General features: G+C 46.0%; 1 protein-coding gene across 1 annotated transcript; it reads right to left on the bottom strand.

Annotated features, from left to right (window-relative positions):
* Positions 1 to 8289: 8289 nt before the first annotated feature.
* On the bottom strand, positions 8290 to 9222 carry LOC139605316 (olfactory receptor 14A16-like). The gene has a single exon (XM_071456678.1). The coding sequence runs from the start codon at positions 9220 to 9222 to the stop codon at positions 8290 to 8292; it is 933 nt and encodes a 310-aa protein (XP_071312779.1).
* Positions 9223 to 18317: the final 9095 nt, after the last annotated feature.

Below are 18317 nucleotides of genomic sequence, written 5' to 3'. Positions count from 1 at the left end.
AACCCCATGGAGCCAAAGGTCCATTGTGACATTGCAAGACCTCATAGAACCTAATGGAGAGACCATTTGCACACTTCACAGCCTCATGGAACCAAGGTCCATTGTGACACTGAGGGGATTCATAGAATCATGGAGACTCATAGAACCATTGGGACACTGTGGGGCCCTATGGAATAAGTAAAGCATTGTGACACTGTGAGGCCTCATGGAACCAGTGAGACCATTGTAACCCTGGGGGGCCCCACAGATCCAAGAGGACCATTGTGATACTGTGGGGCCTTGTGAAACCAAGAGGCCTTTGTGACACTGCAGGGCTGCATGGAACCAAAGCTCCAGGGTGACACAGAGGGGCCTCCAGTCATCAATGGTTCATTGTGACACTGTGGAGCCAAAGGAGTCCATTGTGACACTGCAAACCCCCAGGGTCCAAAGGTTCCATTGTGACATTGCAGGGCTCATGGAAGAGAGGAGTCACGTGACATTTTGGGGCCTGGGGAGCCACGGAGACCATTGTGACACTGCAAGGCCTTGTGGAATCATTGGGACCATTGTGACACTGCAGGGCCTTGTGGCATCGTTGGCACCATTGTGACACTCTGGGACCCCATTGAACCAAGGGTCTATTGTGACACTGCTGGACCCCATGGAATCAAAGCACCATTAGGACACTGTGGGGCCCCATGGAACCAATGGTGATAGTGCAGGACCTCATAAAACCAAGGGAACACAGAAAAGGTCTGGTTGGTTTGGCCTCCCATGGACTACCTAATTGGTCCAGCTGGTCTTGGCATGTTGAGGCTCTCTTCTCATCTGCTGCTGGAACACTGGGGCTCCGTGCTTTTCTTGCCATGGGAAAGAAATCTCCTTCTCTTCCAGGCACCCATGGCCACAATTAGGATTTCAACTCCAAATTCCCTTATTTCCACAGATTTTTCCCATAGGAATACGGCCAGGACAAGTCTGGCTGGCAATGGTTTCATAAGGGTCACCTCTCATTGGTCCCTGAAACACTGGGGAAGGCTCTGTGCTTTCCTTCCTATGGGAAAGAACTGTGCTGCTTCTGCATGTGCCCATGGCAGAAATTGGGTTTCCAACTCCAAAATTCCTTAAATGCAAGGACTGCTCCCAGACAAAATCTGCCATTCCTGACAAGTCTGGATGGCCTTGGCCTACTGAGGCTCTCACCTGCCTTCCAAACACTGGGGCTCTGTGCTATGGAAAAGAACTATTATCTTTCTCACCCAGGTGCCCATGGGCAGAATTGGGGTTTCACCTACAACATTCCCTGCTGTTAGAGACTGGAGGAGATTCTTGACTGGAATCATTTTGTGTATGGGAGAGGAAGGGGCAGGTCCAGCCTTGCCCTGCCCTGGAACCCCAGCCCTGCCCTGCCCTGGAACCCCAATCCCCCCAGAGCCTCTGTCCCAGCCCAGCAGTGGCTGCCAGTCCCTGGCACAGCACAGGCAATGCTCCACAGCCACCTCTGCAGCCCCAGCCCAGCTCCTGAGGGACCAAATGAGCCCAAGCCCCACCTGGGGGATGGGCCCAGGGAGACCAAGGGGTATTGAAGGCTGACCACAAGGCAAGCACACAGCTTGACCCTGGATCCTCTTGGAATTTCCATCTGAACAGTGCTGGAATCCAGGAGTTGGTAGCTCTGTGTGTGCTCCTCTGTATATTTTTTGTCTTTTTCTCTTTCTGTGTCTTCATCTTCTAATTCCCTCTTCTTGAAAATTTTGATTCAATTTAAATAGAATAGTCTTAGAATTGGCAAAGCTGAATAGGCCAGGTCAATGCTTTTAAAAGTGGGTTTTTTTGAATGAATGTCATATTAAACGTTTTTCCAAAGTTTCTCTAATTTTTTAAAGCTCCCAGTAAAGACGGTTTGGTTGTTTTGGGCACCTGAGAAACTCTTGTTGTTATTTCTTCAGCACATAAAACTCAGAGGACACAAACAATTGTAATTCCTTTTAAATGTCTCCTTGAGAGAGTTGTTTGGGGGATGGGGGTCAGGGCTTGTGTGTACTGCTTGGCCCAGCCCAGGCAGGGCTTTCCCAGCCACATTCCACACTCCATTGCCCAGCTGGAGCCGCTGGTGCCTCTGAGTTGTGCTGCCCCAGCCCCAGGGACGCTCTCCTTGTCTGCCCATTCCCCCACGGTCTCTGGGCAGGGATGGCCTCAGTGGGGGCTGCTGACATCCTCAGCAACTTGGAGGCTGCTGCTGAATTTCCCTGCTCCAGAGGCTTGTTCAGCCTTCAGCTCTTCAGTGCAGGAATTCAGTGTCCCAGGGCTCATGAACATTCAGAACACCTGAACAAGCCAAGCCTCTGGGAATAATTTGAATTTAATTTTCAAATCTTTTGTGGTTAATTAGACAGATTTCAGTAGTGTATTCAAACTGAATAGATTCTTTTTAAAAAGACAGTGAGAAAACATTTTTAAGGTCCTGTTTAGGTTTTTTTTTCCCTCTTAATACAATGATAATACAGTGCAATCTCCAATTGACACTGAATCCAAGTACCTCCTCATGCAGTTTGAATGGATATGAAAATCAAGACCCTTCATGGCTGACAATCAATCAGACTCTGTCCCTACCCCCAGCCCACCATTTCCCCCATCCAAGCCCTGGCACTCAGAGCAGCCTTGTGCAAATCTGAGCTGCCTCCAGCCCAGGCTGCACCTGCAGGTTCCAGCTCCTTGGCTCCAACTCCCACCTGCTTTCCTTGGAGAAGGAGCTGCCCGAGACACAGAGGGATGTTCATTTCTTGTCAGCCAACAGAGCCAAGGGAAGGCACAGCTCCACCAAATGCAAAAGTCTTTTTTCTCCCTGGGCCTGCCCCTGATCCCCACAGCCTGTCCTGTTTCCTTCATCCCTGCATTGCCAGGGACTTTCGGGGATATGGGAGCTCTGCTCTGGCTATGGAGGGAGGTGCAAATGCCACCACTGGAGTGGGAACCACAACTCATCAGGTTTGTGTCCTTTAGGGGTCAGTAACTGCTGAGACTCAGAGGCACAGAAAGTTTCTCCTCTTGGCCAACAGACCACAGTAAAACAGGACACAATTCAATAAGAATCTTGCTCTTCCCTGAGCTAAGTGCAATGTCCCAGCAGCATCTGATGAGTGCACCATCCACAAGTGATTTCCATACTAGAATTAATTTTAGACTAGAATGGTTCTGTGACAGATATAAAAACAATTAAGTTCTTGTATCAGGATGCTCATCCTGGAGTGGGGGCAAAACAGCTCCAACAATTCCTGATTTGCAAAGCTGTCAGTGGTGGATGGAGAAGGGAGCTCAGGCTGCTCTTGGTGTTGAGGAAATGCTGAAACCAGCCTGACTCATTTCATCTCCTCCTGTCCTGGCTGATCTCCCCTCTTTCCCCTTCCACCCATTGGCTTTTGTCTCCCACCAGGCCCCCGGTGAAGAGCCTGGCTCTGTGTTCTCCATCCCCTCCTCACTGGCACTGCCAGGCTGGGATGAGGAGCCCCTCAGCCTCTCCTGCTCTGGGCTGGACAAGCCCAGCTCCCTCAGCCTCTGCTCACAGCCCAAGGGCTCCAGCCCCACCTTGGAGGCCCTTCCCAGACCCTGCTGCAGCTGCCAGACATCTTTCCTGCCCTGGGCAACCCAACCCAGGCCACAGTGACCTGGATAATCCACGTCCTTGATGTCCTGGTGACACAGCCCTGGCCCCTTGTCCCCATGTCAGGCTCTGGGGTGGATCCTGTGGAACATCCTTTGGTGGAGGCTGTGGCTCCAGGTGGGCCGGGGGGATCCCGGGGGACAGGGACCCCGCTGGGCATGGACAGCATTGGACTTGTTGGGAGAAACTGTGAGGGGGAGCTGGGGCGGAGTGACCAACCCAGTGACCTGACACAGCCCTGCTGGGATGTCACACAGCCCCTCTGGGATGTCACAGCTGGCTCTGTGATGTCACAAAGGTAGTCGTTGATGTCATAGCTGATCAATGACCTCACATGCCCCACTCTGTGACCTCATGTTACCAGATGATCAATTGTTTCCACCAGCTGAGCTGACACCTGGAGCTTGTTCTCCACATCCCCAGGCCTATGGAAACCACACAAGGCCCATTGTGTGAGAAGGGGAACTGGAAGTTCAGCAGCCTCAGGGTCCTGCCAGCTCAGCCAGGCCCACTGGAACATTGGGGTCCACGACCACCAGGGACCACCAGAGAGACCCCCAGGACAGAAGAACACATCGGTAAAGGGGAAATATGTTAATGATTTTGGGGAAATGATTATCATATGCATGTTTAGTCCAGGACAATCACTGAATGTGTGTGCAAAATACAGAAAATAAACAGAAACTTTCCTGTACTCAGCCTGCACGGCTTTGGGAGGAGCTCTCCCCCATGCATCCAGCTGAATAAAGAATGCTGCTTCTTAATGCTACAGCTCTGTCTGCTGCTGTTCACAGACAGAGAAGGGCTGGGGGCAGATGTGGAGCTCAGAGGCTGCCTGGAGCACCGTGACCATGAAATAATCAAGTTTTCAATGTTCCGTGAAAGAAGGAGGAGCAGCAACAAATCTTCTGCACTGGAATTAAGAAGGGCAGACTTTGGCCTCTTGAGTATGCTGATTTGGGGAGTATCAAATCAGGTCCTGATTTATATTAAGGGAAACACCCCTAAAAAACAAAGGGATCCAGGAAGGACACACATTTCAAGAAGGTAATTTAAGGGGGAAGGAGCAGCCTGTCCCAGTGTGGCAAAAGATGAGCTGGTAAGGACAATGACTGGCCTAGCTGCCCATGGAGCTTTTGTGGGAACTCAGGGGAAAAAAAGGACTGGCAACTCAGGAAGCATTTAAGGATTTTGATGGGTTATTCAGAAAGAAAAGTTGAGATGTGAAAGCTCAATTCGAACTTAACCTGGCAGCTTCTGTAAAAAAAGGTTTTTATAAAAAAAAATTATCGCAAAAGTAGGGAGAAGAACCTCTACTATTTATTTGATGCAGTAGAGAATATAGTAACTAAAGATAAGGAAAGGGCTGAGCTTCTTAACACCTTGTTTGTCTCAATTTTCAATATTAGGACAGGTTGTCCTCAGGACAAGTGTTCTCCTGAGCTGGTAGATGGGCACAAGGAGCAGAACAGCCCCCTGGAATCCAGGAGGAAGCAGCTGCTGACCTGCTGAGCCACTCAGATGCTCACAGGTGTATGGGATCAGATGGGATCCATCCCAGGGGGATGAGGGAGCTGTGGATGAGCTCCCCAGGCTGCTCCTCCATCATTTACCATCAGTCCTGGCTCAGCAGGGAGGGCCCAGAGCACTGGAGGTGCCAGTGTGAGCCCATCCCCAGGAAGGGCTGGAAGGAGGAGCTGGGGAACTCCAGGCCTGTCAGCCTGACCTGGGTGCCTGGCAAGGTTATGGAACAGATCACCTTGAGTGCCATCACAGGGCACCCACAGGATGGCCCAGGGATCAGAGCCAGCCAGCGTGGATTTAGGGCTGGCAGGTCCTGCCTGACCAACCTGGTCTCCCTTTATGCCCAGGTGACCCACCTGTGGATGTGGGAAAGGCTGTGGATGTTGTGTGCCTGGACTCCAGCAGAGCCTTTGACTCTGTCTCTGACAGCATTCCCTGGAAAAGCTGCAGCCCACGGCTTGGGCAGGTTCCCTCCTGGCTGGGAGATTTAAGAGCTGGCTGGAGGCTGGGCCCAGAGAGTGGTGGGGATGGTGCTGCACCCAGCTGGTGTCCAGGCACTGGTGCTGTCCCCAGGGATCTGTGCTGGGCCCAGTCCTGTTTAATATCTTCATTGATGGTCTGGGTGAGGGGATCGAGTCCAGCATTCACAAATTGCAGATGACACCAAGCTGGGTGTGAGTGTGGATCTGCTGGAGGGCAGGACAAGAAGACACAGCATTAAGCTGCACCAGGGGAGGTTCAGGCTGGACAATAGGAAGGAGTTCTTCACAGAAAGGGTGAGTGGGAACTGGAATGGGCTGGCCAGGGGGGAGGTGGCAGAGTCACTGTCCCTCTCCAGTGGCACTCAGTGGCATGGTCTGGGTGACAAGGCAGTATTAGGGCATTGGTTGGACTTGATGATCCCAAAGGTCTTTTCCAGCCTATTTGATTTTGTCATTCTGTGATGATTGGGACACTCTGGGGCCATTGTGACACTGCAGGGCCTCGTGGAACTAAGAGGACCATGGTGACACTGTGCATCCCCACAGAACCAGGGGTCCATGGTGGTGCTGTGGGGCAAAATGGAACCAGGGAGTGCCCCGTGACACTCTGGGTCCTCGTGGAACCACAGAGGCCATTGTGACACTGCAGGGCCTCGTGTAACCAAGGGGTTTCACCATTTTGACACTGCAAAACCAAGGAGACCATTGGGACACTGCAGGGCCCAGTGGAACCAAGGGGCCATTCTGACACTGTGGGGCCTCATGGCACCAAGGGGACATTGTGACACTGCAGGATCCTGTGTAACCAAGGGGCCACTGTGACACGATGGGGCCTCAAGGGATCTGGAAGAACGTTGTGACACTGTGTGGCCTGGTGGAAACAAGGAGTCCATTGTGACACTGAGGGGACTTGTGGAACCACAGAGACCATGGTGACAGTGTGGGACCTCATGTGACCATGGGGCCATTGTGACACCCTGGGGCCCCATGGAACCAAGGGGACCATTGTCACATTTTGAGGCCCCATGGAACCAAGGAGACCAGTGTGACAGTGCAGGACCTGGTGTAACCAAGAGGCCATTGTGACCCTGAGGGGCCCCATGGAACCAAGGACATCTTCGCAAATGTCACCAAGCTGGATGTGAGTGTTGATCTGCTGGAGGGTCGGAGGGCTCTGCACAGTGACTTGGACAGGCTGGATCCAGGGGCTGAATCGAACAAGGTGAGGTTTAACAAATCCAAGTGCCAGGCCCTTATATTTGGCCCCAGTGCTACAGGCTGGGGACAGAGTTCCAGGACAGCAGCCAAGCAGAAAGGGACCTGCAGGGACTGATGGACAGCAGGCTGGACATGAGCCAGCAGTGTGCCCAGGTGGCCAAGAAGGCCAATGGCTCCTGGCCTGGCTCAGGAATAGTGTGGCCAGCAGGAGCAGAGCTGCTGTGCCAGCACTGATCTGCCCCCAGCTCTGCACACAGACATTGCTGCTGCAGCTCCAGAGAAGGCAACACAAGGGCATCTCTGGAAAAAAACTTTGCTGGGAGATCCTTTAGTTTCTTTCAAGCCACACGGAGTGCAGCCCCTCACCGACACAGACTGTGGCCACAGGGAAGATGGAGAGAAACAAAATGAGAACTGGCAAAACCAATGGCTTTTCTTTGTGGACAATATTAAATAAATCAAACATGGTGAAAAAAAGAACAAACCCAGAACCAAACCCAAAGGAATCATCAAAGGTGATTTATATTACATGGCCTGTCCCTGCTGCAGCCCCGGCACTGCCACCCCCAGGTCTGTGCCCGGCCCCGAGAGCACTCAGGCCCTGCAGCAACACCAGGGCCACCAGGGCAGCGGGGCAGGGCCACGGCAGCAGCACTGGCAACACCAAGTGCTGCTGCTGCTGCTGCTGGGCACAGCTGCTGGGCCAGCACTGATCTGCCCCAGCTCTGCACACAGACATTGCTGCTGCAGCTCTACAGAAGGGAACACAAGGGCATCTCTGCAGAAAACTCTGCTGGGTGATCCTTTAGTTCATTTAAAGCCACCAAGAGTGCAGCCCCTCATTGACACAGTCTGTGGGCACAGGGAAGGTGGAGAGAAACAAAAGGGGAAATGGCAGAAACATTGACATTTCTCTGTGGACCATATAGTTAGGCTTGACAGCTAACTTACAAGCAAAGCTGAGTTAATAGATGAAATAACAATTGATGATTTTAGATTGTATCCATAGCAAGACAGAAGACAAGGCATTAGCATGGGAATAGATTAGAAAAGATACATGTAGATTTTTGTTAGGTAGATTAGATGCATAAGTAAATGTGTATGCATAGCTTATTAAATTTCTGTAAAACTTTTGCCAATTATATTGATACTAATAGCTTTGTTCTAATTAATATAATAAGTTATTGTGATGTAATTAATGACTTAAAATGATGTTTTCTTAAAAGTATATAAACTAGAGAACATGAAATATAAAAACATTTTCTTCTTTGATCCTAATCACGTGTGTGTAGGTCACATCCAATCTAACAGTATCAGACAAGATTAATAAAGTAAAACAAAGAAAAAGAACCTCCAAAATGAAACCAACAAGTATCAAAACCAACTTTTATTACAAGTGATTTGCAGAAATTGGCCAGCACCTTAATGTTTCCAAAACCATCCAGTCATCAGTCTCCACACTGCAGCCTTGAGCTCCTGGTTCCTCAGGCTGTAGATGAGGGGGTTCAGGGCTGGAGGCACCACCGAATACAGAACTGACAGGGCCAGATCCAGGGATGGGGAGGACATGGAGGGGGGCTTCACATAGGCAAATGAGGCAGTGCTGACAAACAGGGAGACCACGGCCAGGTGAGGGAGGCAGGTGGAAAAGGCTTTGTGCCGTCCCTGCTCAGAGGGGATCCTCAGCACAGCCCTGAAGATCTGCACATAGGAGAAAACAATGAACACAAAACAGCCAAATGATAAACAAAGGCTAACCACAATGAGCCCAATTTTCCTGAGATTGGAGTGTGAGCAGGAGAGCTTGAGGATCGGGGGCACATCACATAAGAAGTGGCCCAGGGCATTGCCATGGCACAGGGGCAGGGAAAATGTATTGGCCGTGTGCATGAGAGCATTGAGAAAGGCACTGGCCCAGGCAGCTGCTGCCATGTGGGCACAAGCTCTGCTGCCCAGGAGGGTCCCGTAGTGCAGGGGTTTGCAGATGGACACGTAGCGGTCGTAGCACATGATGGTCAGGAGGAAATACTCTGTTGAAATGAAGAAGAGAAAGAAAAAGAGCTGTGCAGCACATCCAGTGTAGGAGATGTTGCTGGTGTCCCAGAGGGAATTGTGCATGGCTTTGGGGACAGTGGTGCAGATGGAGCCCAGGTCAGTGAGGGCCAGGTTGAGCAGGAAGAAGAACATGGGCGTGTGCAGGTGGTGGCCGCAGGCTACAGCGCTGATGATGAGGCCGTTGCCCAGGAGGGCAGCCAGGGAGATGCCCAGCAAGAGGCAGAAGTGCAGGAGCTGCAGCTGCCGCGTGTCTGCCAATGCCAGCAGGAGGAAGTGCCTGGTGAAGCTGCTGTTGGACATTTGCTGTGATGCCTTATCATGGGGATCTGTAAAAAAAGTAATCATGGAATAGTTGGGTTTGGACAGGACTTGAAATATCCCAGCAGAGCCTGGGGGCACTTTCCCCCCACTGCCTGCCCAGGGCTCTGCTGCCTGGAGCTGTCCCTGCCAGCAGCTGCTTCCCTGTGCCCAGGGCTGGGCCCTGCCAGTGCTGCCAGAACCCAGCCCAGCCCTGGGGGCTCAGCTCTGCCCTGCAGAGCCCTCCCAGCTCAGGCACTGCCCAGGGGCATCTCTGGCTCTGCAGGCTCTGATGGCAACGTCAGAGCAACCCTGAGGAGGCTGGAGATGCGACACTGATGCTGCCTCTAAGGGGCCCTGTGCTGATTCCTGTCACTGCCTGGTTTATTAACATCTGATAAATTTTTTGTTTTCTCAACCTGAACTGAGAGATGAGGATTCATGTGGAATTTACCATCCAGGCAACCAAGAGCAGTAGATTAAAAAAGCAGATTTTTCCCTTTCATGCATCCCCTGCCTTGCTGTGCTGCTTGTATAATCTACTTGGAAATGTTCTGCAGGTAAATGCCATGCTGGGAGCAGTCCTGAACAATGCAGCATCCTCCCCACCCAAGGAGAACACTCCCAAGCCTCACCAGCTGTCTCCTGCCACCCAGATCTTGTCCCCCAGTGCTGGGAGCAGCTGCCAGGGCTGGCTGAGAGCTGTCCCTGGCAGGCAGCAGAGTCCCTGCCCCAGCACAGCGCCCTGGGCTGCAGGACCCTGCTCTGCAGGACAGCCCTGGGCACCCCTGGCTGCTCTGCACCAGAGACAAGCAGAGAATGTACTCACAGGCTCTGCAGGCATTGGCATGTTCCAGCTTGAGGAGATGGCTCCAGGAGCTGCAGCTGCATTGTCCTGCAGCCAGAGGTTCCTGTGCCAAGGGCTGGCAGTGATTGTGCCCCAGGCACTTCTCAGCCCCTTCCCAGCCCTGACTGATTGAAGCTCTCTGTGCCTCTGTGCTGTGCCCGCGCTGGCTGCAGGCAGTGCCCCGGCCCTGCTGGGCTGGCACAAGAGCTGCTCATCAAGAGAAATGTGCTTTTGAAGCTCTTCTTGGTGAGCAGGAGCTGCCTCTGGGCCAGGAGCCCAGCCCAGCTCAGCAGCACAGACACAGCACAAGGACTTTAATCAGCCTCTGGGCCTTTGTGCTCAGGCCCTGGACATCAGTCCCTGAGAGGGAGCTGAAGAAACCTCTCCAGAACTCCAAGGCAGAATCCAACTCCAAACTTTCTTGGACTTTTAATGGGTCCCAGTGAGGGACACGACTGAGCAAGTGTCCCCAGGCCCCAGGCAGAGCAGAGAACTGCAGGCAGTGATGACAGGTGGGGACAAAGAGAAGCCAAGTCTTGGTGCCCTGGGGCACAGCAGGGTCTGTGCCACCAAGGGCTGGGAGGAGACACCTTGTCCTGAGGCCCTGGGGCCTCCTGGCCCAGCCCCAGCCAGGCTGGGCACTGTCAGCCCCTTGTGCTGCCCTCAGCATCCCCCCCTAGCCCACATCCCAGTGGCCTCAAGGATCTGCTGCAAGGAGTCCCTGGGGAGCCTTGCTCAGCAATGGCCCTGGGGGCCCATCAGCCATGGCCCTGCAACCCTCCCAGGTGTAGGACCTTATGCTGAATGATTTTGGCTCTTGGTAAAAAGTGTGTTATCACTGTTGAAATAGGGCACTAGAAGGTCCAAATTCTACCTTTATTTCTAAAATATAGTTTTTAACAACTTCTCAGGAAAAGTGAGGGCCATTTAAAAAAACTATTATCTCTCGTATCATCTATATAGTGATGCATGAAGCCAGAGTTTTTGAACCAAGTAGAACATATTGGGACACTGAAATAAGGTCAGATTTCCAGAAATGATCTGCAGCTGGAAGCTGGAAGCTCCCACCACCCTCAACACACCAAACTCCAGGAAACCCAGCAATGTCTACAGACACCTAAACAAGAGCTGGGTTCAGAAAATCTGGTCCCAGTTGTGAATACAGACATCTCCTGAATATCTTCTCAGTGGGTTCTGAAAAGCTGACTTACCTACAGCTCCCACTGACTGGGAATCCCTGTCATTGAAAACCCTAAAAACCCACTGTTGCCTGAGTGCAGACTGCTGTGGTTCCTAATATGAAAATTCACTTCTGCATTTTTAATTTGAAAATATTCATCTTTGCTCCAGCCACATATGATGTAATTTGTGATTTTCAAGGACCTGTTGCTAAAAGGTAGAAATTAATAAGTTTTAATACATCCTTGTAATGACACCCTCTAAAAATGAGCCAAACTTCCAGGGCTCCAGAACATCCATTTAAGTTAAAGAGTTTTGTAAGTGAAAGTTTCACTATCTTCTAGGAAAATGAGGGAAGAGGAGAGCTTTCTGCTGGGAAGTTTCAGCTGAGTATGATCATGGCTCCTTTTATACACACCATAAATAGTTCATAATTTTGAAACCATCTATTTTTCCAATTAAGATGTCAATGAAAAAAAGAAATAAGCAATGGATCACACAGGGCTGGTCTTAAAAAGCCAACATCAACCTTAATTCTGTGTTGACACTTCATAGCTTATTTTCCAAATACCTAATTTCCCACCCTCACAGGATTAACATTTTCTTCAATTGTCACTGCAGCATAACATTAGTACAAAACAAGGATTTTTCTCATTACTTATATATCATGAGGTTCCCTCAATTTAGCTTGTGCTAAAATAATCCCAAAATTGACAAGGATGTTTCCCATCTATGCTCCTACTTCCACACTCAGCCCTGCAATGACTTCTGGGATAGTTTTGGGTACTGGATTTTGAAGGCATATAGTGATACTGCTTGAAGTATATCAGTTTCATTTTTAAATGTAATAAAAAGTAAGAGCCCTACAGTTTCCCATCAGAGTGCACTGCTTCAATCTCCTCACAGAGCTTTGCAACCAAAATTATGGGCTTTTTTTCCTCGGGAAAGGAAAAAGAATAGAACTTAAAATGCAACAATAAAAATCTAGCATAATAATGAATCTTAGCCTATTTTTTTCATTAAAGCAATGCAAAAGACTGAACAATAGCTGATGAAATTTCCTCTAGAAGAACCTCCTTGCACAATATAAGTATTACATCAGCTGTAAATTGAACTGCATAACTTCTAATGCATTAGGATAGATGGATTAGGAGACAGATATTAGAATATTTTCTCACAATACCTTTGAAGAAGAAAGAATAAAAGAAAGAAAAAAAAAGAAATTAAAGTGAGCCTCCGACAACTATCAATATTTCAAACTACAAACTAAGCTCCCTATAATCAATTTTAGTCCACGCTTCAAAAAAAAAGATAAAGAAATTTTAAAAATTGTCTTAATACTTCTAATATATTCACATCCTGGATTATAAACACCAAAACTATGGAAACAAACCCATTCTATGTACTTGAGCAATTTTTATTTGCATATAGAATGTTAAACTTAAGCCTAAGTAATCAACTGTGATTTTCATTCAGCATACACAGACTTCCCTTTATGATGGCAGGAAGTTTTTCTTGGGGACACTGCTGGAGTTTTGGGGTTTTATTTGGAGTGAGAGGGATTGCTGATTTCAGAGGTGCTAAAAGAAAAGTGTATCACTATAAGGATATCGGCATTTTAACTCAGTTTCTCATTGCAAAATGAATATCCCTGTGACTGATACAAACTCCATGGATTTTAGAACACCAAGGGACCATGAAGATAAGTATTTTGGAGAGCAGCAGAGAAGGCACAAGCTGAAGAGAAGGGTGCCTCCCTGTGGCAGACAGATACAGGAGAGGCCAGGCAAACTACTGAGCCTTAGTTCCAGTTTCTTTTTCCATCTTTTTTCCATATGGACTCAAGCAGCCATAGCATCAAATGTTCCTGGGAGCAAGCTCTCCTTTTTATGCTGTGAAAATCACCAGGGCAAAAACACACAGAGAAATAGAGGAAAAAATATACCTACAGAACATCCACAAAGGCAAAAGCCTCACAAGTGTTCCCAAATTTGGGAGTTTAAAGTTTAAAGCTTATGCTGTGTATTGATTTTTAATTAAAACTAATTTAATTACAGAAGCTTCTACCTTGACATCATCCGAATATAGACACAGGCACATTTTTACAAATTCAGATGATCTTTTTTTTTTTTTGCTGAGCACCAGTTAACATCTAATTTTTCTTGATGGTCCCTTTCCATTCTCTGCTTCTAAATCTTCCAAATCAGTTCCTTCTTTCCTGCAGAGTCCTACTCTTGTAAGGACTCCATAGTGCCTTTACTACAAGTTCCTTTTTCCTTATTTTTCCATACTTCCTGAAGCATGTCACTTTTAAAACTCACTCTAAAGTTATCACAGCACTAGTTGGCCTTCTGCCATTATTTAGGCCAAACCTAATCTAGCCAGTCAAATCTCTAGAAAAAAACTGTATTTTTATCTGAATGAAGACTGCATCAGCAACAGTAAAGGTAATTATATTATCCAGATATTATCATCTCATACAGGTTGTTGAAGCATTTTCAGATGTTTCATCTTATTTCAGAAACAAATATTTTTGAGAGACATGTTATTTCAATTTTTTCTTTTCTTTTTTTTTTTTTTTGTTTTTTAAGATCTTATTCTCTTTAGATTGTTTTTCCTTTCTTCACTGGTAGAGTGGAACGATGACAGAAAGAAATGGAGGAACTAAAATCAGAAACCAGCTACACCATGCCAATTTCTTGCTATCATTCTCTGCTTGCTTTTCCTGCACAGTCCTTTAATTATATCAGATACTATTAAAGATTCAGCACATGATTTTGAATTTTATTTGATACAGAAAATCACATATCATTGAAATTCAAACAGAAAGCAAAAATAGTTTGTCCTTATAAATTCAGGATAAGTACATAAAACACCTTCAAGGGGACTTGTGCATGCATGATGATACCAGTCCTTCACTTTGGGTAAAATAGGCATCTGTAAGATCAAGACAAAAGAAAAAACCAGCCATATTTTAGGAAGAATAAAATTATCCTTTTGCAATCTAAGTGAAAAATTTGGATTTAGGAGATGTAGGATCACTGCCTGGTTGCAGAGAACTTTTCCTGCAGTGGCTTTTCCTGCATATTACCCCAAGAGGAACTAAGATTGAATGTTAAATTCTTCACTACAATAGTAAAATAAACTTTCAATATTTAATGAAACCAATAAATAATAGATTGCAGTTGTCAACCTAAAACCATTTTAAAGACAGAATAATTATTATCCAAACACATTCAACTGAGCTAACAGGCTAAGTCAGGGGTTTTGGTTTTAAAATACACCAAAAAATCTTCAGCTATTTTTTCCTCTGTTCTAGAGCCTGCTGTAGGCAGATGAAACCTATCATGGTTATCATTGTATTCTGAATTAGTTTATTTGAAAATAATTTTGAAGTCAAGGTCTTGTGATGCTTTATGACCTCCTTTACTCTTCCTCTGAAATATTCTTGGATGGACTTAAAAGAGGGCTGCACATATGGTCTACCGGATTAAACAAGGAGGTAGGAAGGTCAGATTATTACCAGAATAATTTCTATTTCCTTTTGCATTGGCTGTGTACTACATGAGCTGTAAGCAAATGAGACTCCCCAAAATTTATAGTTCAGCTACACTTTGGATTGAAAATCAGACTGGGGAAAAAAGAGATTTTACAATAAGCAGAGAACAGGAATCACGATCAAAAACTGGAGATGAGCAGATGGTGATTAGAAATATCTTACCAAGAGCCTGAAATGCAGCTCTTCCTGCAGCATATACTTCACCTATTGTACTTATTTAAGTTAGTATTTCAGATTTTGAAATTTGTAATCACTTGATCAGGGAAAAGAGATTTTTTTTCTTCAGTCTCTCTCTACACAGCAGTGAAGCCAACCACTCAGTGGCCATTATACTGTACTCCTGCAACTGAAGGCAACACTCCACTGAAAGAGGCTGCACTGTTCCTTTGGTGATAGCCTGATTCCTCTTTAAGAAGTTTCTTGCTAAAATTTACTGCAAAGACCCTGTTACCTAGGGTGGTCTGTGATATATCCACAAAACAGAATCATTTAACAGCATTTAACATTATTGCACGTTCTGCAATAATCCTGGCAATGCTGATCTTTCAGAAACAATCTGTGTAGAATAAGGACACCTTCTCACTGAATTTTTAAACAAAACAAAGCACACACTCCCCAGGGGGGGAAAAAAGGTGAGGAACTTTCTATTCTGCATTCTCCAATCATCTCTAAGAAAAGAGGATTAATAACTAGTTGCCTGTAGGCAAGTTGTAATAGAATTACCTACTAAAGGGCTTCTTCCCCTTCACCTTGCAAAACCCAGTTCTGCCTTGAGACAGCTTCTGTGTTTTGAAGGATATTTCAAAGGTCATCCAAAGTAATGACCGTGATAAATGCAAAGAAAATCAACTGCAATTAGTTCAGGGAAGGGTTTTCTTTCCTTAGTAGAAAGAAAACTTCAGGAAGTGCTTTTGTCCATCCCAGTAAGACTTTGACAGTAACATGTAACCTCAGTCCTTGACCCAGCAAGTCTGAGCTGCATTTAATTGGTCTGTCTGCAAAGCTATGAAAAATTTCTCTTTGTGTACTGTAAAATAAAATGCATATATTTCACACAGCTGGGAAACAATATCTACTATTCAGAGCTGCTGGCAGCACAACAGAGCACTTTCCTTGTTAAACTCTCTGAAACCATCCCCTTTTTTCCAGCCCTGCTTTTAGGTGCCCTGAAGAAGCCAAAAATATAAAAATCAACGAGTGGAAAGCGTAATCATTGGAAAACTCAAAGGATATAAATCATTCTTAGGAGGAACACAGCATTTGGTGAAAATCATGAGAACCTTGCAGATTGTTGGGTTGGTTTGTGGAGCTGGGGAAGGACTTATCAGGAAAAAAACACTGAACAGCCACACTGAAACCAAATCCTCATCTCTGTCCTGTCCATCTCTATTTTCTTACTCTACTTACTGGTCTTCCTCAGCATCAAGCTACTCCCCCATAAATCCACAACTAGCAGCCATGTGGACTTTTATGAGATAAATCTCAGTATAACTGGGAACCCAGAGGTTTTTTTTAAAAAACTAAGCTTTTCAATACAGGATTGAATAAACATTCAAAGAGGAGGAATTTAAAGAGGAAGAGACAGAAGCTTTCTAATCTCTAATTCTCATGTCTGTCAATGTGAGTTACCATGGCAGTTTTAACACACATGGAGCTTGTGGCCATTTTTATGGCTGGAAACAGGATGGGCTGAGGTGTATCAATGTTACAGAATGAGTCAGCCAACAAATCCATGCCAGGAGATTCCCTTGTGGAGTAGCTACAGCAGTCATAAAGATGTAAGCAAAGGTAGCAACAGGACTTACTTCACTGCTGAGGTGCAGCTGCCCAAGGAGTTTTGCTGGCAACAAGATCTTAGTAATGGCAGGGAGGACTTCCCAGTTTCCACTTAATAGACCCAAAACTAGTAAAATTTATAGCACAGGCTGAGCCTGAGATGTATAAAAACATAGTCACTGAAAGTTTGCAAAGCACTGGTTAAAAGGAGAAAAGTGGTTATTTAAAGAATGTCAATATTGATCAGAAATTCAGACTTTTCATTGATCCCATACTGACCCAGCAATAAAATGTCTGTTTTAAACATCACCACTTCATAGGTCTGAACAGAGTAACACAACTTCAACTTCTTCTAAGCATTCATTTGCAATCAAATGACAAACAAACAGGTAAATTAGGTGTGTCCTGTACAGAAAACACATGGAAGTGATGCACATCATATATAAATGAGATCTATTTTATTCTTCCAATTACCTTCAGATGCAGTGATAACTAACCAGAGAAAAGGTATTCCTGCATGCAAGCACTGTCAAGATGCAAGACCATTTTGAATATTTAAAGCAGCTCACAATTTTAAAGTCGCTGGCAGTAGAAAGACAGAGAAAAAAAAAATGGGAGAATTTTACTGCTAAGGGACCTGAACAATATTCTGACACAAGTTTCCTTGTTGCTTTTAACTAAAGCACAGAAAAATAAAATGGTTACAGTAACAATTGGTAATCATTAGGCCTATTTTTCTTTAATCCTGAGCAGAAAAAGAACATTCCCTCAAGTATTTTTTGGGAGGGCACTGAACAACTGCTAAAACCACCCACTCCTGTTTCTGCCTAGATGAGTTTGGTGCTGTTCAGAGTTAAATGGTAAAGCATTAGCATTTACACAGTTTTATATCTTCAAGCATTGGTACGACCTGAAGGGATTTTTTTCAGCCTTTTGTAGGTGTGTGATAGATACACAATGCAGAAATACAGGCTGCTGAACACTAATTAAAAACAAACCCTTAAAATACATATTCCATTTGCTTTAGAGCATCAATTATAAAACCAGATGTTCGAGCCAGATGTCAAAGAATTATTTTTCATAAGCCACAGCTTGTAGCCATGTAGCCTCCATTTATCATCTCAGATGGGAACATTTAATTTGACAGCACACATTTTGGTTAATAGCCAGTTTCAACATTAGCACTTGTTTTTGCAATTTTATGTAAAGGGATGCGATAAAACTGTCTATAATGAAAATTCTGTTATTTCAGTACCTCAGCATTTACAAATCATGTCTATCTGTGCACAAGCTGAAAATGTTTTACACACTTGTGAACGTCTGCAGCATGTCTCAGAGGCATAGTTCTTTCCACATGCCAGCTTATTTAATATATATCTACATGTAGGGTTTGCTCCTAGAAGCTCTGCTCCTCTTTCAAGACATTTATCTTAAGAGAACAGAAAATAAAACATCTTTGCTCCTGTGTTTCTTGAACATTACAAAACTTCACTGATTGCAGTGGATAACTTTGGTTAAAAAAAATATTGCATTCTGTTACTTTTGGTAGATGGTCTTAACAGAAATTTGGGCCTAGAGCTCTCATCACAGCATATATTTAGCAATACAAGTCCTGTCTTCTTGTGTATTTCTTGCATTTCTAGGTAAAATCTATGCCAGGTCTTCAGCTGCTGTCAGGCTGGCACAGATCCAGTGACTTCAGCACTGTATTTAAATTTCTTTTACATTTGACAGAAA

The sequence above is a fragment of the Agelaius tricolor genome, unplaced genomic scaffold (assembly GCF_023055355.1).
Source record: "Agelaius tricolor isolate 1412-34295 unplaced genomic scaffold, bAgeTri1.0.p SCAF_64, whole genome shotgun sequence".
In the NCBI taxonomy this organism is placed as follows: Eukaryota; Metazoa; Chordata; class Aves; order Passeriformes; family Icteridae; genus Agelaius; species Agelaius tricolor.
This window is presented reverse-complemented; position numbering and strand designations above follow the sequence as displayed.